The 26,140-nt window shown below is 34.1% G+C and overlaps 1 protein-coding gene across 6 annotated transcripts in view; it reads left to right on the top strand.

Annotated features, from left to right (window-relative positions):
• fusl (fuseless) overlaps nt 1-26,140 on the top strand; it is a 223,379-nt gene that overhangs the window by 177,922 nt on the left and 19,317 nt on the right. For all 6 annotated transcript variants that reach the window (XM_036370705.2, XM_036370701.2, XM_036370699.2 and 3 more), the window contains 2 exons: nt 1,327-2,196; nt 9,353-9,505. In XM_036370705.2, coding sequence (XP_036226598.2) covers nt 1,606-2,196; nt 9,353-9,505 — 744 coding nt within the window. In that variant the 5' untranslated portion in view covers nt 1,327-1,605. The remainder of the gene's footprint in view (nt 1-1,326; nt 2,197-9,352; nt 9,506-26,140) is intronic.

The following is a 26,140-nucleotide window of genomic DNA, read 5'->3' as shown; positions in this document are numbered from 1 at the left end:
CAATTACCGATATATACGATATAAAACCAAATGGAAGTTTCTTATATTAGATACATTGATAGTATTAATCCGATTTTAAAATGTTTTGGCATTACGACATAACATTACCAGAAAAATATGCTCTCCGAGTTTCATTAAGATACCTTACATATTTACCAATATATAATATGTAAAGTCAACCGGATGTTTGAAAAGCCTTCTAGGTACAAAAATACACTGTTATTCTCTCTGAATTTTATTAAGCGGTATAAAGTCAACTGGAGGTTTGAAAATTTTTATGTAGGTATATGGAGGCTAAGGGAAATATTGGCACGGTTCTACCCAATTTAGATAGAAAAGCATACTGTTATCAGGAAATGATTCTCTCCGAATTTTAATAACATATTTCTCAGATTGAACGATATTTTCGGTGAAAAATAGCCATGGGCACTGGAGTCTACATATTCGGTATCTGGAGGCTTGAACTGTTATAATCCGATTTTGACAATCTTTAGTCAAGAGGCGGCAAACTTTAAAGGCACAATTTTTGCAAAGTTTTATGTAGAAATATTCATCGGAGCTTCATTTGTGTTCTGGAAAAGATGAAATTTATAATTGTATAATATGGGAAGTGGGCTTGATTTTCACCCCGTAATATATGTATGTATGAGTGTCAGGAAAATTTTATATACCGAATTTGGTTGAAAATTCTCGAGCAAGTAGTAAGTAAGTCTTAGCTTTGAAATTTAATGTTTCTGACGTATTTATTTAGTCAGTTATCGCACTTTTAGTAGTTTTCAATGATATCATTATATGAAAGTGGAGTTATCATCGGATTTTACCCACTTTCCACAGTCGGTGAACATGCTAAAAGTATTTGTCCTCAGCAAACTTAATTGATATAGCTCTTGTGGTTTTGGGGATATGAACAAAAATATTATATAATAGGGGAGGGGCCACGCTTTTATTATAACTTTTGAAACTGTAAATGCTCCTTCCTAATAGGATTGGTTGTGCCAACTAACAGTTTTGTTTATCATTGTGGAGTTAAGTTATCTCTGTCTAAGCTTTCGATTAATGGCGTTTAGTGGACGTGTCAATCTCCCATTCGTGCCAAAGAACATACTCGTATGCATGTACAAGGTTTCAACAAAATATCTTAATTTTTGTTCAAGATATCGGTTGCACCGACAGACCGACGGACAGACAGTCACTCGAAATTCAAATCATCTCGTTATTCTGATCACTTATACAATATATACGAAAATATAACCCTATATCTACCTCGATTAGCTTTAGAGAGTTTAAAAATATTTAATTTAAATGTTTTATAAATTAACTTTTCAGGCTGTTGATGCTTGCAGATGAAGACAATCGCATGCATACAACGTAGCTGTGTATCACGACTTCGATTTTGCATCATCAGAAGTGCTTTGGATATGAATTATTACATATAGACGTTTCATCGACTTCGGATTAGTTACATTGATCACGGAGTAACTCACAGATAATATACATTACGTGTACATATATAACGACAGATTAAATACGGCGATATAGAAAAGAAGTATACCAACTTGAGAAATAAAATTAATCACTCGTTTCTCGTAGTCTTAATTATAACAAATGATGTTAAGTAGGGAAGCAAGTACACCGTCCATTGCTAAACAAAAAACAGAGAAAAGCAATAACATTACTAATTTAAGTCCGAAGGAAAATATCAAAAGCCTGCATGAATTATTTCTGGAAATACTGGACGCAGTGCTTTCATGCGTCATAGTGGCACCTTGCGTAATCGCCTATTGGCGAGGAACTTGGGAACTGATGGGAGTTTTATTGTTCCCACGGAGCATGCCGCTATCTGCGCTGATGTCCTTTTTGATTGGTATTTCGGGTCACTTCATCTTTACAATCACGCAATCTTGTTTTCGAAGTTACATTAATCCTGATAAGCGTCGCCTCACTTATTACGTAATTTCGCGAAGCTACACAGCTCTATTCGGCATCGTATGTGTGAACATGTGGCGAGGCTCGTGGATCTTATGCGATTGGCTCACCAGTGCGGACTCCTTAATAATTATTGTCGCCGTAACGCTAGTGTCTTTGATGTTTTTGATTGCAACACGGACTGTTCGAAATCTAAGCGCCGCACCATATGCGGTTACAATGGACCATAAAAATGATTATTTCGACGTTGACACTATGTTTAAAATACCGGTAAGTTCATTCGCACAAAATCTTCATAACAAGAAAGCTACCAATTGTATTTACATATAAACAAGTAAGGAAGAGCAAAGTTCGCAAACTGGTCAGATTATAGACGGAGAAAATATTCAGGTGTTGCAAAACAAACAAGTAAGGCTGGGCTAAGTTCGGTTATAACCGAACATTTCATACTCTTGCTACATGCAAGGATCAAATCCGGGAATATGCCTTCAGGTGTTGACAAAACTTTATATTAAAAAATGTTGAGAAGAAATTCAACATTCGTTATTCGACAAAATCGTCAAAGAATTTCAATCGAATTTGGTATTATATTAAGTTATATTATAGGTCATAGACTCCCTCAGTTTTATTGCTATATTTTAAACTCAACCGAAAAGGCTAAATTAAATAAGCTAATATGCATAACGTCAACCAAGGTTTATACCACAGTTTGGACCAACTCCATTCATACTCAACGCGAAACTACATAATTTTAAGGAAGACTTGTCCACTTACTTTCATTAAATTATCATACATAAACGGTTTAAAGTCAACTGGAAAGTCGGAAATCACTATATAGGGTATTTTGGGGCAAAGTAAGGTCTGGGCTTGTTGCATTAAACTTTAAAGCAATTTCTATATAAATAACTCACACACTGACCACCATATTCGTCATAAGGTTTGTTAGAATAACAAAAATCATGTAATGTAGTATATGGGAATTGAAGTAATTCGTAGACTTATGTCATATATTTTTGCCATTAAACTATAGCATACTTATTATTAGGCGTGTTTTCATTTTTATGTATTCTAGACCTCAAATAAACAAAATAAAAATATTTGTATGGTAAATTAGTATTCCGTTTACAAATTTAAAAAATCAAACTAAGATTTTCTCATTTCAGACATTTTGAAATAAATTGAATATCAGCTGATTGTTTTTGCCCGTAGACTAATGTCACATATTTTTGCCATTAAACTATAGCATACTTATTATTAGGCGTGTTTTCATTTTTATGTATTCTAGACCTCAAATGAACAAAATAAATATATTTGTATAGTAAATTAGTATTCCGTTTACAAATTTAAAAAATCAAACTAAGATTTTCTCATTTCAGACATTTTGAAATAAATTGAATATCAGCTGATTGTTTTTGCCGGTAGACTAATGTCACATATTTTTGCCATTAAACTATAGCATACTTATTATTAGGCGTGTTTTCATTTTTATGTATTCTAGACCTCAAATGAACAAAATAAATATATTTGTGTAGTAAATTAGTATTCCGTTTACAAATTTAAAAAATCAAACCAAGATTTTCTCATTTCAGACATTTTGTAATAAATTGAATATCAGCTGACTGTTCTTGCCCGCATTGTCAACACATTCCTTGATAAATTTTACCGATATTTTACATTAAACAATAATTTTACAATAATAATACAAAAGCAACCGGAAGTTTCAAATCCTTCCTATAAGGGGGTTAGAGGTATTATTGACCCTATTTTATACATTTTAGACATAAGGACACACTCTTATTAAATAGAGATAGTATTTTAATTTCTTTAAGATATCTCACATGTTGATATATATGGTATAAAGTGAACCGGAAGTTCGAAAATCTTTACATTAGGTGTATGGGAGCTAAGGGATGTATTGACCCAATTTTATACATTTTGACACAAGGGTACCGTATTATTAGAAAAATATTCTCTCCGAATTTCTAATATAATATAAGAAGGTATGGTTTTTGTCCGATTTTGCCCATTTTCACACCGTAATACAGTCACGATATGGGATTTCACCTAGAGGTGGTCGGTGCCATGCCCATTGTACTATTCTGATACCGGCTCCTATAGAGCCCTTTCGTACTGCCGAAAAATGTACGTTAAACAATTTCGGTACATTAAACCTATTAGGAGGCGAGGCCACTCCCACTTTACAAAATTTTTAAAACCTCACATTCACATCCCTAATACGATTCGTTTTACTTACAAATGGTTTTGTATCTTCGTGTAGTTTTCTATTAATTGCGTTTTTTGGACGTGGTAATGGTCCGATTCCGCTCTTTTAAGTGTCAACAAACGCTTTTACCAAGTTTCCTCAACTTGCTTGCGTTTTTCTTCTGAGGTTCAGTAGTGTGGATGATATGTACATTAAACCATGTAGAATATGGGGCCAAGGTCACTTTTAAAAAAATTTTAAGTCACAAGTGTCCTTTGCGACTACGAACAAAATAGAGTTTTGTATCTTGATTTGGATCATATTTATGACACTTTATAGAATAATTGTGTTTTGTGGGCCTGACAACGTCCAATTGTGACAATTTCAATTTTTACTCAAGTTAGACCTTGCACAGATGGACGGCCGGAAGGACAGACAGTCATCCGGATTTCAATTCATCTCATCATCCTGATCTTTTATATATACATAACTCTATATTTGTCTCGAATATTTTTAGGTGATACAAACAACCATTAGGTGAACAAAACTGTTATACTCTCTAGCAACATGTTGCGAGAGTATACAAATGTTGCGAAGGAATTCAATATTCGTTATTCGAAGAAATTGTGAATAGATCACAATCATATTTGGTATCTAAATTAAACTGTAGGTCTTATAATCACTTAGGGCCGTTTTATCAATGTATGGTTAAGCGCTTAACCAGAACTTTATCTGCAACATGTTGAAAAATGGTTTTCTCAACCATTGTTAGCAACCATCTGTCAGTAAAGTCCTGGTAAACTTTATCTAAAGAAGAAGTATTGGTTAGTTTTTAACCAGAACATGAAATGACAGCTGCCCTTTGAAACCGAGCGCTGTTGCAACCAAGAAGGAATTCAAAATGAAAAGGAATGCAGATTTCGTAGCAGCGAGCTGTAACAGTTGTTGAAAAGAATACAAAGTGATCCACACGATCACAAGCGGCACGGTCTTTCCTCGTCGTCCCCTCGTCGTCCCCTCGTCTACGAAAACTGGCACATACATAGCTCATGACGTTTACATAGTTTTGCGTGTTCACAATGCAAGTTTTGTTAACTATTTTCTCACGCACTCAAAATAACCAAACTATTTGTAGGTAAGTCAACCACAACTTGGTGAAAACAGTTAAAGTTATCATCCAGTTAAGCTTCCAGCGGTTAAGGGAAATATTTACCGGGTATTAAAAAACGGTCCTTAATTCGATATACAGTCAAACCTGGTTAAGAGAGAGTTTAAGGGACCATGATATTTTTCTCGCTTATAGAGGTTTCTCACTAAAACGACAACTAGTATATTTTTCGTTTAGACATTGTAAGTTGTTGTAAGAGCTGTACTGTTCGTTGCAAATAATATTTATGAACTGCAGTGAGCATGACAAATAATTTAATAAAGTTAAATATTATTTATTTGAATTACAAGAAAACAACATAGTTCCTGATTCCTGAAAAAAAAGATGGAGTCATACATGAGTAAAAACACGTCAAGTGGACCCCCCATTTTCCACTTGATCATCGAATTTGAATGTGAGTATTTTTTCGTAAAGTAGTTACCATGAGCAAGTAATCCCCCGCTCAGTTTTTTTAAATTTTAATTTTAACAACAATTTTTTTTTAATTGAAAATTTTTACTACTTTTAGTTAAAAAATTAATAACTAGAAAACTATTGGTGATTTTTTAATGAAATTTTCAGGAGTTATAGTTCAAAATTTGTACTTTGAATTAAATTTTCAATTAAAAAAAAATTGTTGTTTAAATTAAAATTTAAAAAAACTGAGCGGGAGATTACTTGCTCATGATGACTACTTTACGAAAAAATACTCACATTCAAATTCGATGATCAAGTGGAAAATGGGGTGTCCACTTGACGTGTTTTTACTCACATAGGAAAATTGTCGCTTATAGAGGTAAATACAAAAGAGGCTCTCAGTTATAGAAGTCGGAGTGGAAAAAACGACTCTCACTTATGGAGGTTTTTGTTTCTCACTCATAGAGATTTTTGAGAGGTCAAAGTTCGGGACCTGAGAATTATTCTCACTTATAGAGTTTTCTCGCTTACTCAGTTCTCTCTGACTCAGGTTTGACTGTATTTATATTAAAATCAATCTAGCATAAATCTTTATACACGTATAACTTGTATTACGAATGACATAACGCTTATAGAGATCGCCATAGATATTATTCGATTGCCAGTTTTTATATAAGGTTGGAAGGTATCCCTTCCGCTTTTTTGCTCTTCATTCAATGCTTTATAAAAAGTGTTACAGTGATCGGATTTAGTTAAAATATGCGCCATTTTGTTCGATGATCTGTTTCCATCTAGACGGCAACTTCATAATACCTTCCTCGTAGAAGCCCCCCTCCTTATTTGCGAAGAATTCGGACAGCCACTTTTCACAAGGCTCTTTTGAGTTCAACTTCACACCACCAAGGGCATTCGCCATGGACTGGAACAGGTGGTAATCACTTGGCGCTACGTCCGGGCTATATGGTGGATGGGATAAAACCTCCCATCCGAGCTCCCGTAGATTCTGACGAGTCATCAACGAAGTGTGTGGTCTGGCGTTGTCCTGGTGGAACACTACACCCTTCCTGTTGGCCAATTCTGGACGCTTCTGGTCGATCGCCTGCTTCAAGCGGTCCAGTTGTTCGCAGTAGATGGTAGAATTAAGCGTCTGGTCATATGGGAGCAGCTCATAGTGGATGATTCCCTTCCAATCCCACCAAACACACAGCAAAGCCATCCCGGCTTGGCCACCGTTTGAGCCGATTCACCGGCCTTCGACCACGACCGTTTTTGCTTGATATTGTCGTATGTGATCCATTTTTCGTCGCCAGTCACCATCCGCTTCAAGAATGGGACGAGTTCGTTTCGTTTCAGCAGCATATCGCAGGCGTTGATTCGGTCCAGAAGGTTTTTTTGCGTCAAATTATGCGGCACCCAAACATCAAACTTTTTTTGTATCCAGCCTTCTGCAGATGGTTCAAAATGGTTTGGTGACTAACTCCCATCTCCTGGGCGATGTCACGAGATGCCATATGCCGGTCTAACTCGATATATTCCATGATTTGATCGGTATTTGTCGTCACAGGTCTTCCGCCGGCTGGCTTATCCATGGTGTCGTTTTCACCGGCTCTGAATCGTCGAAACCATTCCTCCGCGGTTCGAAGTGATAGAGTACCATCCCCCAAAACACCATTAATCTCACGGAACGTTTCTCTAGCGGATTTGCCTTTAACGAAGGAAAACTTTAAAATAGCGCGAATTTCGGCGTTAGTGAACTCCATGTTTACACGTCTATAACTGTTGAACGCAATATCCAAACTAATCATGCATAGCGTTGTTTTGTAGGTTATGTCAAGACCTTTCAAATTATGTATAGTGTTGCCAGATACGAGCTCTGTACCGCTTGTACATAGCCGCGAAATTCAAAAGACAAAAAAGCGGAAGGGAGATACCTTCCAACCTTATATTTTGACAGCAATTCAAACACGTGAAAGTTAAAAAAAAAAAAACAATTTCAAATAAATTGTTTAACTATGTAATGTGATTGCAATTATGCTTTTTGACTGTGTTAAAAAAAATTTAATATTTGTTATAGACATGTTAATTTTTTTCAGGTTTTATACACATCTCTAAATATTGAAATGTAACAACTGATTAGACCTGTTCGTTTTCAAATGAGAGACTTTTGTGACTATCACGTACTGAATTGCAAAATCGTCTATAAGTCGCAAAATTTTTATCTTATTTCAAATCTCAAATTTATAGACTTGTGACTGTAGTACTGAATTGCTATAATAATTTCATTAAAATGTTGCAAATATTGACTTAAACATAGGGTTTAAAATCAACTGTGATTACAATATTAGAAATATGAGGGCTATGGTTAGTATTGACCGGATTTTATTAATTACCGGAAGTTCAAAATTTATGTTGGATTTTACGCATTTTTGAAGTAAAGGCTCATTTTATTTTCCGATTTCGACAGTTTTTAAGCGTAAGATGTCACACCTCCGATCTAATCCATTTTTATACTGTACCATAAGAATTTTAGAGTAATGTTATGCAGAAAATTTGGTTAAATTGATTGATTAGTTCGTGAAATAAAGAATTTAACTAAAATACCGATTCTTGTGGAACCCTTAAGCACCATCTTGACAGCGAAATTGTATGCTTCTGTAGTATTTATTTGGTGAGTTATCACACTTTTAGTACAATAGCTTTGAACATAACCGTTATGTGGGAGTGGGCGTGGTTATCGTATGATTTTACCCATTTTCACAGTGTATGAGGAAAAGCTAGAAAGACTTGTCCTCAGCAAGTTTAGTTGAGTCAGCTTTAGTGGTTGTTGATATATATAATGTATGAACATTAAACTTATTAGGACCAGCTTTTTTAAATCGTTTATGCCTCTTCATACTTTTCGGTATCTCAATTTTTACTCAAGTTATCGCTTGCACGGACAGGCGGACGGACAGTCACCCAGAATCCCAACTCGTATCGTCATCCTTATCATTTATTACACTCTATATCTACCTATATCGATTAGTTTTAGGTGATACAACCACCGTTAGTTGAAAAAAACTATTATAATATCTATCATTATGTTGCGAAACATGAAATGATTCTGTGCGGTTTTAAAAATATATTATATATAAAGTGGATGTTGCGCACTGTTATGATACAATAAACATCTACTCACGAACAAATACCAGATATGTGTCATCAAACTTTACCATGTGAGCAATGGTTGATTACAATAACAAGCTATCATATTTCATTGTAGTATTTTAAGAAACACAGCTAAAATGGGTAACGAACTTAGACAAAAACTTTTGAACAAAAGCTCTTCAATTTTTTTAATTATTTGAATTACGAGTATTGCCTGTGAAACAAAGATAGTATTTCGGTTTACTACTTTGCTTTGTGTCTTCAACCGTAGTAAACAAAATACCATAGCATTTGTATTATGGTATTGTTACTACATTTCTATCACACGCATAACAGTTCGTGAAGAATATATTTCAGAGATGAATGAAATCAATTTTAGCTGCGTTAATAATTTTATTCTGCGTATATTACACTATCTATCAAATATCCAAATGAAAGTAAATAGGTATATTTTCCTAGGCTCCTTTTTGTTTTCAAAAATTAATATAATTCACTAGAATCAAATTTTTTAGGGTTTTCACCAACCTGGCTTGTACGTTCTCGACACACTGTTTTCCGTTCTAGTCATTGGAACATTAGTTGTTATTGTCTGGAGAGGAGTATGGGGAATAATGGACATAACATTTTACCCTTTTGACAGAACAAAGTCCTCTTGGAGCTCTTTGGTAAGTAATTATACAAATTTTTTATAAATTCTAATATCTTTGTCCATTGAAAACATTTAAGCAATTGTTTAGCTTGTCTAATATTATCTTCGAAAATTGATGTCAACTTGTATATCCAAATACTTAGGATTTTAAACATTAAAAAATTTATCCGTATATGTATATGACGTATTACATGAATTGTTAATATCATTACCAAGATGTACAGAGTCGCTATCTTTTGGGTATAATTTAATAATAAGCCACTAAAAATAAATTAATGAAAAAATATCATCTAGACGTTTGTTCGAAAGATTTACTATTATATCTATTTACATCTTTGCATCTTTAAATAACTGTAACTACTAACTAAATTATTGATAAATTCACTAATACTTAGGTTTATATATCAATAGGTATTTTAGGCTGATTCAAAACAAAAATTTTATTTTTTTTCGAAATCCTCACGTAAAAACTTTCGTGGAGCTGAAAAAAGACGCCTGTGAAAATCAGAGCCCTTAATAGCAATGTCGCGCATCGCAAATTTCTATTTCCCTTTTAAATAACACGGAAAAAATTTTTCTTTAATTTTGGAACTTTGCAACTCTGAACCGGCTTAACGTATTGTTGAACCAAATTATATTCTTATAGGAAATTTCACGCTCTACAAAAAAGTCTTTAGAAAATTTTTGATCTACGTCATTCATTGGAGTTTTAATTAATTTACTTAAATATGTCGAACTTTGGTCCATTAAAAAGTGTTTTTGCGGAGAGTTCTCCTGCTTTACTTTAATATGAAGAAAATCTCAGCCGAAAATAAACCCAAAAAATTTCGTTAAATCACCGATTTTGAAAATTAACATTAGATGAGGGACCAGACACACACCCCGTGATACATACATACATTTCGTCAAAATTCTTTCTTTATTTATAGATATTGTTTCACGGTCATTTGTGGAAAAAATAATATTTTACATAAATTGTTGTTAAACAATAACATTTTTTTTTGCGGTCTTTGTAATGTAACATAATTTACATATCTTTGCATTTTTACTTTGGTCGCAGATTAAGAGATACAATTTTTTTGTTTCTATATTATGTGTATATTAATTTCATAATATCACACACTATAATGAATATTACGTTTGCCTCACAATGCGTTAACTTTGTGCACTGCAACATTGATTTGGGCGAGGCATTTCAGAAACATCTGTAATAACCTAGCGCATCTAAACCATGCTGAAACTCACAGCAGACTGACTATGGACACTTACGAGACGTATAGGATGCCGAGAAATCATGCTCTTGCACGTATCTACCTGTCCACCGCTCAGCGCCGCGCGGATTGTGAGTCCCTACCGTGTGTTGAGAGAACGCAAAGGGGGACAAAAAATTTAATATCTGCAGAATGGTATCAATGAACTTTTCTTTGAAGATTATTGAAAGTGAATCACATATTTTGCAATTTTTTTTAGCGCGAAGAACGCAAAAGAAATGCCTATTGTTTAACAACAATTTATGTAGAATATTATCATTTAAACAAATTTACCGTGAAAAAATATCTATAATATAGTACGAACATTTTTCTTTGATTACACAAAATTTCATCACTGGGAGTGAGTCTGGTTCCTGATCTAATGAAGTGCCAATTCTCGAATTCGGCGATTTAGCGAAATTTTTAGGGTCCACTTGACGGGGTTTGACTCAAAATGAATGTAATCGGATTATAGCACCGGACACTAAAGGATTCAGCTATTTCATTCCAACATATGTAAATCTATAGTAAGCATTATAAGTCGTAGGTGTCTCTTTTTAGCAAAACGAGTGACGATTGACATAAAGAATGTGAGTGCATTGGTGAACCCATCAGTTTCTTATAGGGTATACTGCCAACGGGTGGTTTACTGTATACCAATGGTCAGCATAAGAGGAACTACCACTGTGTAGGTGAGCACGATATTACAGACACCCAGTGAGTACTCGAAAATTGTATTCTTTGCTTGAACAAATACTTCCATGCCTCCTGATTTATTTTATATATTGTACGATTAAAAAAAAACATATTAGACCCTAAAAACCTTAATTTGATTGTCTTTAAGTAAAATAAAACACAAAATGTAATTCATAACACAATAAAGCATTCATAATGACAAAAAATTTCGTGCACGGTACATTTCTCTTAGCGGCATGACAATGCGCGATGTTGTTTCGTCGCCCGTATCAAACCAAATTTGTCAAAAGTTATGCAAGTAGTGGCAACGTTGAAATCAGTTGTTTTCTTTTGTTTTCATTCGGCCGATGTTGACATTATTCAATTTGTATACACGATTTTTCACACATTTAGTTTTTTAGTTATAATTTTTTATAATGTAAAAGCTCAAAACTAAAATCAAACTTTTAAAAATAGTTTGCCTATTTAGAAATAAATGTATTGGACTGTAATTTAAAGTTAGCTTAAGAAAATTTTAAATATATTCAAGTTTATTTCGAAATTAGTACAAAATATCGAGACTGGAACCCTGCGTTGCAAAATAGCAATCAGCTCACTCGTTGCTACGGAAAAATCCAATTTTTGCAGACATCCTACCGTACGGTCTGCGGACGGTAGAAGCGGTGGTGAGTGTTCGTTTATATTGCGCTCTCATAAGATAGGTAGTATCACCTGATTCGGTCTACGGTTTTGCATCGGTGACTGTTTCTAGCATAAACGATAGAGCGTAAGCGTACGATTGAAGTTAGCTTGTACAATCGTGCTATGAAATGCCGAGCACTGATGTATACTGTGGTAAAATCCAAAAACAAAACAAGTAAGGAAGGGATAAGTTCGCCTGCAAGCGACCAACTTGCAAGGATCATAGTAGGGAAAATACCTTCAGGGGTGGCAAAAAATTAAAAAAAAAATATTGAGAAAGAATTCAACCATCATTATTCAACGAAATCTTGAATTCAACAATAAAATTAAATAACTATATTTTGCTTCAAGTCGGCGAAAATTATATCAAAATTATCTTCAAATGTACACATATGATACACCATAAACTCAAACGAAGGAGCTAAATTTAATGTATTGTGATGATGTCTAAAACGTCAACCAGAGCATGGAAATTCATTATATTAGGGATATGAGGTTTAGATCAAGGTTTGCAGCAAATCCTTACATATTTAGCGCAAAACTATTAATATAATTTTATATTTTTTAAGAAAACCTGTTTACTTAATTTTATAAAAGTATCAAACATTGGAAAGTTTGAAATCACTATACAGGCTTTATTGGGGGTAGAGAAAGGTATAAATTGTTGCATTAACCTTTGACATTGTAGAGGTAACATATAGTCGAGAACATATTTTCTAGCAATTTAATAAATAAATAACTCACACACTGACCGACATATTCGGGGTATTTCGTATACTAAATTCGCATTTTTTCATCGTTAGACAATATTATAACCAGTATTACACGTTCACTTAAGTTTTCTAACGATATCGTTCGAAAATCTTTCTTTAGGTATATGGGGCTAAAAGAAGTATTGACCCGATTCAATCCATTTTTGACATACAGACATAAATTATCAGGAAAAAATTATCTCTGAATTCCAATTATATTTCTTATATATTGAACAATAATTTCGGTTAAAAGTCAACCAAGGCCACTGGGGTCCAAATCTTCGGTATACTTTTTTGTACAATTTTACTTAAATATATAATATCTATTAGTGCTTGATTTGTATATTGTAAAGCCAAAAAATCAGATGGAATTTAAATTTGTGTTATATGGGAAGTAGGCGTGATTGTTCTCCTATTTCGCTCATTCGCACTGTAACATAGGCATGTCAGTATAATGTTACTTGCCAAATTTGGTTGAACCCGGTCCAGTAGATCCCGAGATATGGGTTTTTCCTTAAAGGTGAGCAATGCCACGCCCATTGTAAATTTTTGTATTGGCTCCGATACAGTTTAATCATCTCATGTGTAAAATTTAAGATCTCTTATTTGTTTATTTAATGAGTTATTGCGCTTTTTGCTGTTTTAATCAAAACCGTTATGTGAGGAGTGGTCAGAGTTATCACCCATTTTCACACTGTCAGTAGGGGTTCTCAAACCATTTGTTTGAAATTGGTTATTATAGCTTAAGTGGTACGCCTATGTACTAAACCCGTAAACTCCGTTGCTCCGTTGCGCTGCTTATTGTCCTGCTTCGGTCTTTCGCAACAGTTCTGCTCTTTTCAGTTCAATTAGAATATTCGCGATCAGGTCTTTTATGCTGTGCCACATCTGCTTAGATCGCAGCATATTTGGTACAATGTTATCCGGTGATACGCGCTCTGATATCTGTTGTTCTAATTTAATGGTTTCCACATTATATCGCCGGCAATATAAGAAAATGTGCAGGGCAAACGGAACACTTCACTCCATTGTCATGACCATACTTGTACAGGTTTTCTCTAAAGCTGCCATGGCCAGTTGGAGATTGCGCCATATAGAAGTCCGCATGTCCATGCTTTATATCCACCCAGGTTTTGACATTTTTGATAAGTCTTTGGTTATTGCGTCCCAACGGTTTTGCCACTCGTTTAAACTCGTTTGTCTTTCTACTTTTCGTTCTTCTATTTTTAACGACCTGCCGAGTATTTCGTTGGTATCGCATATTCTTTTGAGATCAGGGGCCATAATATATGGAGGTATTATAACGGATATAATGCTAACAGCTTCAAGCGAAAAGCTGCGGAATACACTGGCTACTCTAATGGGGCTTAGTCTAAACAGCGTAATCACCATTTTGTCTTATATTTTATGGGTCAACACCTGCCCCCATATAAATGCCGCAAGTAACATAACTTATTGGCTAGCATATGCATCTTGTAGTTGAGTCCCGCATCTATTATGACAAATATCAGCATATCCGATTGTTATGGCTTCTTTTGGCAGAGGAAGGCCCAATATTCCGTGATACAAGATATTCCATAACATTGGGCCCAAAATGGAGCCTTGTGGAACTCCACCAGTTACCACATACCTTTTCGTTTCCTCAGCGTCGTATATCAATGGCCTGCCGGACGAAAAACTGCTTTTAATCAACAATAATTATATGGGAGTTTTGATACGAAATTTTATTGTGAAATTTTCACATCAAAAGTGATAATTGCGCAGATTTTTTTGATACCATTCATCCACTTAGTACCTTCAACAGCTTTATGTCCTATTCCGGTCAGTTTTTTAATTAAGTCAATAGTCGAGTTTTCTGCGAAACCCATATTGGTTGTTAGATAAAATATCGTATACTTCTTCTAGATGCATTTCAAGGCGTTCACAAATCAGTTACTCCAGTATTTTTCAAATTGTGTCTGTCATGAGTGGTCGATACGCACTAGGGTCCTCAACTGTTTTGTTTGGCTTTTGTAATAAGACCAAACGTTGAGATAAGCCTTCCCCTAAGTCTGATCGCTTGCCGGCCGATTTCCGCAGTCTCCTGCCCACCGTAATAATAATTTTACAACTTTAGTGAACTATTTAGTTTGCGTCAGCGAAAATTATATTAAAAAAAAAAAACAAAAAACATCTTGAAGTGAGATATATATAAATATAAATGTGATATTAACTCGACCAAAGTGGCTAAATTTTATATTATACTTGTAAGCTTGTGTGGAAAACGTCAACCAAAGAATCGGAATTCATTATATGAAGGTGTGCGGTTTAGATCAAGGTATATACTATTTTCATTCTAATTCAGGGTCAAACCGTCAAGAGGAAAGAGGGAAATCATATATATATTCATTAAGGTACCTTACATACCATCACCAATCATATGGAGTAAAGTCAGATGAATGTTCGGAAATCCTGATATTAGTTACATGGGGGCCAGGTAACATTTTCACTCGATTTCATCCATTTTAGGCACAAAAATACCTTGTTATAAGTAAAACACGCTCTCTCATTTTTATTGAGATAACTCACATCTTGCCTGATATATGCGGTATAAAGTCACCCGGAAGTTCAAAAATCTTTATATTAGGTATATGAGCCCTATATGAAGCATTGATTCGATTGAACCCATTTTTTGACACAAACATACTATTATCGAGAGTTTTATTTATTTATTTTACTATATGAATTTCAATTAAATGTCTTACACATTGACCGATATTTTAGGTAAAAAGGCAACTATACGCACTGGGGTCAACAAATCCAGTACTTAAGGACTTGAATAGTTTTCGTTCGATTTAGACAATTTTTGGTCACAAGGTGGCATACTTTAAACGCATTATTCACGCAAAGTTTTACCCCGATACAATCATTGTTGTTTGATTTGCATAGTGGAAAGTAAAAAAATCAGATGGAATTTAAAATGGTGTTATATGGGAAATAGGCGAAGTTGTAACCCGATTTCGCTCATTTTCGCATTAAAGCATAGAAATATGAGAAGAATATTATGCACCAAATCGGCATTGAAATCGGTTAAGCAGATCCTAAGATATGGGGTTTCACCTAAATGTGCGCGGTGCCACGCCCATTATCTAATTACCAACGCGGCTCCTATAGAGTCGGCTCAGTAGTTTTTAACAGTACCGTTATATGGGTTGTGGGCGCGGTTGTCACCCGATTTCACCCATTTTCCTACGGCATGAATAGAGGTGCTAAATACATTTGTTATCAGTGAGTTTTGTTATGATAGCTTTAGCAGCTTAGGAGATATGCACATTAAACCTATTAGGGGCGGAACCACGCCCACCTTTAAAAAATTTGTTAACCGCAGATGCCCCTTCCTAATGCGATCCTGTGTGCCAAATACTAGCCTTGTATCTTATTGTGGCTTAGTTATGACAATTTATTTGTTTTTGAATAATGGCGTTTTGTGGGCGTGACAGTGGTCCGATTACACCCATCTGCAATACCAACCGTCTTACGGTACCAAGAAACATGTGTACCAAGTTGTATAAAGATATCTCAATTTTTACTCAAGTTAACGATAACAAATATAAATTTTTTTTTAAAGTGGACGTGGTGTTGCCCCCTAATAGGTTTAATGTGCATATCTCTTATACCACTGAAGCCATAATAAAAAAAATTCACTGGGAACAAATGTCTTTAGCATCTCTATCGACGGTGTGAAAATTGGTGAAATCGGGTGACAACCCCGCCCCCTCCCCATATAACGGTACTGTTAAAAACTACTAAAAGCGCGATAAATCAAGCACTTAACAAGCCAGAGACATTAAATTTTATCTCTGGGATAGTATAAGATGATTTTATAGGAACCACGTTCAAAATTAAATAGTGGGCGTGGCACCGCCCACTTTTAGGTGAAAACCCATATCTTGGGATCTGCTTAATCGACTTCAACCAAATTCGGTACATAATATCCTTCTCATATTTCTATGTTATAGTACGATAATGGGCGAAATCGGATTACAACCCCGCCTATTTTTCATATGACACCATTTTAAATTCCACTTGATTCTTTCACTTTCCACTATGCAAATCAAGCAACAATAATTATATCGGCGTAAAACTTTGCGTGAATAATACGTTTAAAGTATGCCATCTTGTGACCAAAAATTCTCTAAATCGAACCAAAACTGTTCAAGCCCCTAGGTACTGAATATGTGGACCCCAGTACCTATAGTTGACTTTTTACCGTAAATATCGGCCATTGTGTAAGATATATAATTGAAATTCATATAATAGAATAAATAAATGAAACTATCGATAATAGTATGTCTTTGTTTCAAAAGTGGGTTGAATCGGATCAATAGTTCTTGTAGCCCTCATATATCCAATATAAATATTTTTAAACTTCCGCGTGACTTTATACGGCATATGTGAGTTATGTCAATGAAAATGAGAGAGCGTGTTTTACTCATAACAAGATCAAATCGGGTGAAAATTTTCCTTAGCCCCCATTTAACTAATATCAGGATTTTCGAACATTCGTCTGACTTTACTCCATTTGATTGGTGATTTTATTAGTCTGTGGCATGTTAGTAGTATGTGGTGTTGGAAAAAATTAATAAAAATTAAAAAAATAATAAAGTTAATACTACCCTCAAATTCCATATACTACTTATAATGCTTTTCGTTATTCTAACCAGTTTTATGCCGAATATGTCGGTCGGTGAGTATTCATATTTTTTTTTTTATATATAAAATTGCTTCAAAATATGTTCTCGAGTATAGCTGAGCAATGTCAAAATTAATATATTTCTCTATCCCCAATATATATATGATTTCCGTCTTTCCACCTGACTTTACACCGTTCCGGTTGATCAACGTGATATTTTGACGAAATTAAGTGCAAAAGATTTCTTAAAAATTATGTGGCTTGACGCTGAATTAGAATGAAATTAGTATATACTAAGTCTAAACCTCACACCTTCATATAATGAATTCCGATTCTCTGGTTGACGTTTGCCACCTAAGCTTATAATATAAAATTTAGCCACTTTGGTGGAGTTAATATCACATTCATACTTATGTATATCTCACTTCAAGCAATAAAACTGAGACTAAGTTTATGGCCTTTAATATAAGTCAAGAAGATACCAAATTTCATTGTAATTTAATCACGATATCATTTAATAATGGATGCTTAATTCAACATTTTTTAATATACGGTTTGGAGGAATTTTCTGGTCTTTGATTTTCCCAGCTCACATGTACTACTTATGGTATAATTTTTTTCGTCAATTTGATAATTTAATGAAATTAAATGAACAGTTTTTTTTTTAAATATTGTCTATCGCTGCATATGAATGAAATTGGTCTAGACTTTGTTTAAACCTTATAACCCTAATATACTGAGTTCCGCTCCCCTGGTATAACAGCAACCCCACATATTAAATCTAAACCCTTTGGTTCAGTTTATATCACATATACCATGTTTTAGTTAAATAGCTTCTTTTTATAAAAGTTAACATTTCGAAAAAAAAAAAAATATGGTTGACACAAAATAAATCTATGATCAATAACATAAGTTAATAAGATACCAAATAATAATCGGGTAATGAATGTTGAATTCTTTCGCAACATTTTTATACTTTCGCAAAATGTTGCAACAGAGTATAGTTTTGTTCATCAAAGAGTTGTTTGCATCACCTAAAATGATAGATATAGATTTCTATATACATATATTTTTTCTAATATTTGGTGATAATCAGTGGTTAGGTATATTTTCTCAGCCATCATGTTGAACTTAATATAAAATATACCAGTCAACAATGCTAAAAAAGTTTCTTATAGTGCTGGACTTTGTAAAGAGCAAAAAAATCTTTCTAGAAAAAATTGCATGAAATAAATATTAGTAATGTAGTATCAAAAGGGCTAAAGACCCTTTTTATGTGGTTATAGATAAACTGCCACCATCGGTTTACATGCTACTGTCTATTATAATATTTCAGTTTTGCGACACATTTTAATATGAAGGTCATGAGGTGAACTGTAAACTCAAGAAAATTACATTTTTACCTAGCGCCGTTGGCAGCTTATGAAAGGTTTAGATATTAAGACAGAAAGAAGAAAATCTACATACCTGCTCTACATATGTGTTTACCATACTTAATTATATGTAAGTTATTGTTAATTTAGCCTTGATGGGTAGACCCTTCAAAATAGGTGCCATAGATCCCCCTGTTTTAGAAAGCGTTTAACAAAAGTAATTTACGAAGGGATTTTCCGAGAACTTAATTTCAATACAATGAAATAAACTACTAATTTCTAATATATAAATATAACTAAATATTATGTATTATTATGTTAGTGAAAAGCTAAGTAATATATAGGTATACAAAAGTACGTAAGCTGTACCAACATGTTGCAAGAGTATAATAAATATCAGTACACTGTGTTTGTAGTTTCAGTTTCACTAGATGTCTTTACAAGCAAAGTGCTTTATTCAAACTAATTTTAGTGTATTACACAGTACAGTGTATAGTGACGAGCAATAGCATAGCAAGGACTTACAAGGAATTACAGTGAAGGAGAGCAGCACCTAGGATTCAACTTTTAACACCCGAACGGACTGAAATATTTAAGTATTAAGTACGATAAGTATTTTAGTACTATAAGTATTTTATATATTAATCCATTTATTATTAATTAATTATGCCTAGATTAAGTAGAAAATCTATGTTACTAAGTCGTCAGAATAGAAGACGTATCAGAGTTCTTCGTGCAAACTCTTTATATAGAGATAGTGAGTTGTCACAAAATACTGTTAGTCACGCTAATCGTAGATCAGATTCCGATGTAGGTCTGTCCGAACAAATTATCAATACAAATCAACATAGAACCAGGTGGGAAAATCTCGAGGGACGGTTTTTTGAACAAAATTTAAATACTGTTCAACATAGAACAAGGCGGCAAGATCCGCAAATTCGCTCTGAAGAGCAAATAAGAAACTCTCGAGGTCATAGATCTCGGCGTGAAGACCCCGAGGTTCGATCTGTTGAACAAGTTGCAAATACTGTTCGACATAGAACAAGGCGGCAAGATCCCCAAATTCGCTCCAAATTCTTCTCTGATCAACGTGATATTTTGACGAAATTAAGTGGAAAAGATTTCACCAACCTGGTTTGTACGTTTTCGACACACTGTTTTCCGTTCTAGTCATTGGGACATTAGTTGTTATTGTCTGGAGAGGAGTATGGGGAATAATGGACATAACATTTTACCCTTTTGACAGGACAAAGTCCTCTTGGAGCTCTGTGGTAAGTAATTATACAAATTTTTTATAAATTCTAATATCTTTGTCCATTGAAAACATTTAAGCAATTGTTTAGCTTGTCTAATATTATCTTCGAAAATTGATGTCAACTTGTTTATACGTTACCAAATTTATATTACATCTTGTCCGTTGACAACGGGCGGCGAAAGGGTAAATATTTGTTATAAAGACTTCTTTATTAATATTTGTTGAGTAAGGAAGACTCGCACTAAGCTTATTTGAAATGAATTATTTTTGTTGCAAATATGCTTTGTCAGTCAAAAATTTTGGAGAGATGAATACAGTAGGGATTTGGGTGTAGATAAATATATGATATTATAACCCCTGTAATCGTAAAATATTTTTGCATGGCGATCGTGACAATACTAATTTAGCAATAACTTGCTTACTTGTTATGTTGTTGGGTAAATTCGAAACGTAGTTCTGTCTTGGTGTTGTTGCTGTTTTATTGACGGTAAAATTTAGTAAATGCGCTTTTATAAAAATTATAAATGAGTACAATTGTTGTAATATCCAAATACTTAGGATTTTAAACATTAAAAAATTTATCTGTATATGTATATGACGTATTACATGAATTGTTAATATCATTACCAAGATGTACAGAGTCGCTATCTTTTGGGTATAATTTAATAATAAGCCACTAAAAATAAATTAATGAAAAAATATCATCTAGACGTTTGTTCGAAAGATTTACTATTATATCTATTTACATCTTTGCATCTTTAAATAACTGTAACTACTAACTAAATTATTGATAAATTCACTAATACTTAGGTTTATATATCAATAGGTATTTTAGGCTGATTCAAAACAAAAATTTAATTTTTTTCGAAATCCTCACGTAAAAACTTTCGTGGAGCTGAAAAAAGACGCCTGTGAAAATCAGAGCCCTTAATAGCATTGTCGCGCATCGCAGATTTCTATTTCCCTTTTAAATAACACGGAAAAATTTTTTCTTTAATTTTGGAATTTTGCAACTCTAAACCGGCTTAACGGATTGTTGAACCAAATTATATTCTTATAGGAAATTTCACGCTCTACAAAAAAGTCTTTAGAAAATTTTTGATCTACGTCATTCATTGGAGTTTTAATTAATTTACTTAAATATGTCGAACTTTGGTCCATTACGAAGTGTTTTTGCGGAGAGTTCTCCTGCTTTACTTTAATATGAAGAAAATCTCAGCCGAAAATAAACCCGAAAAATTTCGTTAAATCACCGATTTTGAAAATTAACATTAGATGAGGGACCAGACACACACCTCGTGATACATACATACATTTCGTCAAAATTCTTTCTTTATTTATATATATTGTTTCACGGTCATTTGTGGAAAAACTAATATTTTACATAAATTGTTGTTAAACAATAACATTTTTTTTGTGGTCTTTGTGCTTTGCGCAGATATTGAGTTTTTTGTCCCCCTCTGTGCCACAAGAAATTCATGGAATGATACAGGAAAATAATCAAAAGATCTATTATTGAGATTAGTTGTTAAATAAATTATTGTCAATTATTACGTACATATAGCAGAATGTGTGAACAAAGAGAATTAGAATAATGTAACATAATTTACATATCTTTGTATTTTTACTTTGGTCGCAGATTAAGAGATACAATTTTTTTGTCTCTATATTATGTGTATATTAATTTCATAAAATCACACACTATAATGAATATTACATTTGCCTCACAATGCGTTAACTTTGTGCACTGCAACATTGATTTGGGCGAGGCATTTCAGAAACATCTGTAATAACCTAGCGCATCTAAACCATGCTGAAACTCACAGCAGACTGACTATGGACACTTACGAGACGTATAGGATGCCGAGAAATCATGCTCTTGCACGTATCTACCTGTCCACCGCTCAGCGCCCCGCGGATTGTGAGTCCCTACCGTGTGTTGAGAGAACGCAAAGGGGGACAAAAAATTTAATATCTGCAGAATGGTATCAATGAACTTTTCTTTGAAGATTATTGAAAGTGAACCACATATTTTGCAATTTTTTTTAGCGCGAAGAACGCAAAAGAAATGCCTATTGTTTAACAACAATTTATGTAGAATATTATCATTTAAACAAATTTACCGTGAAAAAATATCTATAATATAGTACGAACATTTTTCTTTGACTACACAAAATTTCATCACTGGGAGTGAGTCTGGTTCCTGATCTAATGAAGTGCCAATTCTCGAATTCGGCGATTTAGCGAAATTTTTAGGGTCCACTTGACGGGGTTTGACTCAAAATGAATGTAATCGGATTATAGCACCGGACACTAAAGGATTCAGCTATTTCATTCCAACATATGTAAATCTATAGTAAGCATTATAAGTCGTAGGTGTCTCTTTTTAGCAAAACGAGTGACGATTGACATAAAGAATGTGAGTGCATTGGTGAACCCATCAGTTTCTTATAGGGTATACTGCCAACGGGTGGTTTACTGTATACCAGTGGTCAGCATAAGAGGAACTACCACTGTGTAGGTGAGCACGATATTACAGACACCCAGTGAGTACTCGAAAATTGTATTCTTTGCTTGAACTAATACTTCCATGCACCCTGATTTATTTTATATATTGTACGATTAAAAAAAACATATTAGACCATAAAAACCTTAATTTGATTGTCTTTAAGTAAAATAAAACACAAAATGTAATATATAACACAATAAAGCATTCATAATGACAAAAAATTTCGTGCAGGGTACATTTCTCTTAGCGGCATGACAATGCGCGATGTTGTTTCGTCGCCCGTATCAAACCAAATTTGTCAAAAGTTATGCAAGTAGTGGCAACGTCGAAATCAGTTGTTTTCTTTTGTTTTCATTCGGCCGATGTTGACATTATTCAATTTGTATACACGATTTTTCACACATTTAGTTTTTTAGTTATAATTTTTTATAATGTAAAAGCTCAAAACTAAAATCAAACTTTTAAAAATAGTTTACCTATTTAGAAATAAATGTATTCGACTGTAATTTAAAGTTAGCTTAAGAAAATTTTAAATATATTCAAGTTTATTTCGTAATTAGTACAAAATATCGAGACTGGAACCCTGCGTTGCAAAATAGCAATCAGCTCACTCGTTGCTACGGAAAAATCCAATTTTTGCAGACATCCTACCGTACGGTCTGCGGACGGTAGAAGCGGTGGTGAGTGTTCGTTTATATTGCGCTCTCATAAGATAGGTAGTATCACCTGATTCGGTCTACGGTTTTGCATCGGTGACTGTTTCTAGCATAAACGATAGAGCGTAAACGTACGATTGAAGTTAGCTTGTACAATCGTGCTATGAAATGCCGAGCACTGATGTATACTGTGGTAAAATCCAAAAACAAAACAAGTAAGGAAGGGATAAGTTCGCCTGCAAGCGACCAACTTGCAAGGATCATAGTAGGGAAAATACCTTCAGGGGTGGCAAAAAATTAAAAAAAAATATTGCGAAAGAACTCAACCATCATTATTCAACGAAATCTTGAATTCAACAATAAAATCTGGTTTTTATTAAGTTATGTTGTATATAGATTCACTTAGGTTTATAACTATATTTTGCTTCAAGTCAGCGAAAATTATATCAAAATTATCTTCAAATGTACACATATGATACACCATAAACTCAAACGAAGGAGCTAAATTTAATATATTGTGATGATGTCTAAAACGTCAACCAGAGCATGGAAATTCATTATATTAGGGATATGAGGTTTAGATCAAGGTTTGCAGCAAATCCTTACATATTTAGCGCAAAACTATTAATATAATTTTATATTTTTTAAGAAAACTTGTTTACTTAATTTCATGAAAGTATCAAACATTGGAAAGTTTGAAATCACTATACAGGCTTTATTGGGGGTAGAGAAAGGTATAAATTGTTGCATTAACCTTTGACATTGTAGAGGTAACATATAGTCGAGAACATATTTTCTAGCAATTTAATAAATAAATAACTCATACACTGACCGACATATTCGGGGTATTTCGTATACTAAATTTGCATTTTTTCATCGTTAGACAATATTATAACCAGTATTACACGTTCACTTAAGTTTTCTAACGATATCGTTCGAAAATCTTTCTTTAGGTATATGGGGCTAAAAGAAGTATTGACCCGATTCAATCCATTTTTGACATACAGACATAAATTATCAGGAAAAAATTATCTCTGAATTCCAATTATATTTCTTATATATTGAACAATAATTTCGGTTAAAAGTCAACCAAGGCCACTGGGGTCCAAATCTTCGGTATACTTTTTTGTACAATTTTACTTAAATATATAATATCTATTAGTGCTTGATGTATATTGTAAAGCCAAAAAATCAGATGGAATTTAAATTTGTGTTATATGGGAAGTAGGCGTGATTGTTCTCCTATTTCGCTCATTCGCACTGTAACATAGGCATGTCAGTATAATGTTACTTGCCAAATTTGGTTGAACCCGGTCCAGTAGATCCCGAGATATGGGTTTTTCCTTAAAGGTGAGCAATGCCACGCCCATTGTAAATTTTTGTATTGGCTCCGCTACAGTTTAATCATCTCATGTGTAAAATTTAAGATCTCTTATTTGTTTATTTAATGAGTTATTGCGCTTTTTGCTGTTTTAATCAAAACCGTTATGTGGGGAGTGGTCAGAGTTATCACCCATTTTCACACTGTCAGTAGGGGTTCTCAAACCATTTGTTTGAAATTGGTTCTTATAGCTTAAGTGGTACGCCTATGTACTAAACCCGTAAACTTCGTTGCTCCGTTGCGCTGCTTATTGTCCTGCTTCGCTCTTTCGCAACAGTTCTGCTTTTTTCAGTTCAATTAGAATATTCGCGATCAGGTCTTTTATGCTGTGCCACATCTGCTTAGATCGCAGCATATGTGGTACAATGTTATCCGGTGATACGCGCTCTGATATCTGTTGCTCTAATTTAATGTTTTCCACATTATATCGCCGGCAATATAAGAAAATGTGCAGAGCAAACGGAACACTTCACTCCATTGTCATGACCATACTTGTACAGGTTTTCTCTAAAGCTGCCATGGCCAGTTGGAGATTGCGCCATATAGAAGTCCGCATGTCCATGCTTTATATCCACCCAGGTTTTGACATTTTTGATAAGTCTTTGGTTATTGCGTTCCAACGGTTTTGCCACTCGTTTAAACTCGTTTGTCTTTCTACTTTTCGTTCTTCTATTTTTAACGACCTGCCGAGTATTTCGTTGGTATCGCATATTCTTTTGAGATCAGGGGCCATAATATATGGAGGTATTATAACGGATATAATGCTAACAGCTTCAAGCGAAAAGCTGCGGAATACACTGGCTACTCTAATGGGGCTTAGTCTAAACAGCGTAATCACCATTTTGTCTTATATTTTATGGGTCAACACCTGCCCCCATATAAATGCCGCAAGTAACATAACTTATTGGCTAGCATATGCATCTTGTAGTTGAGTCCCGCATCTATTATGACAAATATCAGCATATCCGATTGTTATGGCTTCTTTTGGCAGAGGAAGGCCCAATATTACGTGATACAAGATATTCCATAACATTGGGCCCAAAATTGAGCCTTGTGGAACTCCACCAGTTACCACATACATTTCGTTTCCTCAGCGTCGTATAACAATGGCTTGCCGGACGAAAAACTGCTTTTAATCAACAATAATTATATGGGAGTTTTGATACGAAATTTTATTGTGAAATTTTCACATCAAAAGTGATAATTGCGCAGATTTTTTTGATACCATTCATCCACTTAGTACCTTCAACAGCTTTATGTCCTATTCCGGTCAGTTTTTTGATTAAGTCAATAGTCGAGTTTTCTGCGAAACCCATATTGGTTGTTAGATAAAATATCGTATACTTCTTCTAGATGCATTTCAAGGCGTTCACAAATCAGTTACTCCAGTATTTTTCAAATTGTGTCTGTCATGAGTGGTCGATAC

This window comes from Bactrocera oleae, chromosome 3 (genome assembly GCF_042242935.1).
Source record: "Bactrocera oleae isolate idBacOlea1 chromosome 3, idBacOlea1, whole genome shotgun sequence".
NCBI classification, from domain to species: Eukaryota; Metazoa; Arthropoda; class Insecta; order Diptera; family Tephritidae; genus Bactrocera; species Bactrocera oleae.
The sequence above is the reverse complement of the archived record's forward strand: the minus strand, read 5'-3'. Positions and strand labels throughout refer to the sequence as shown.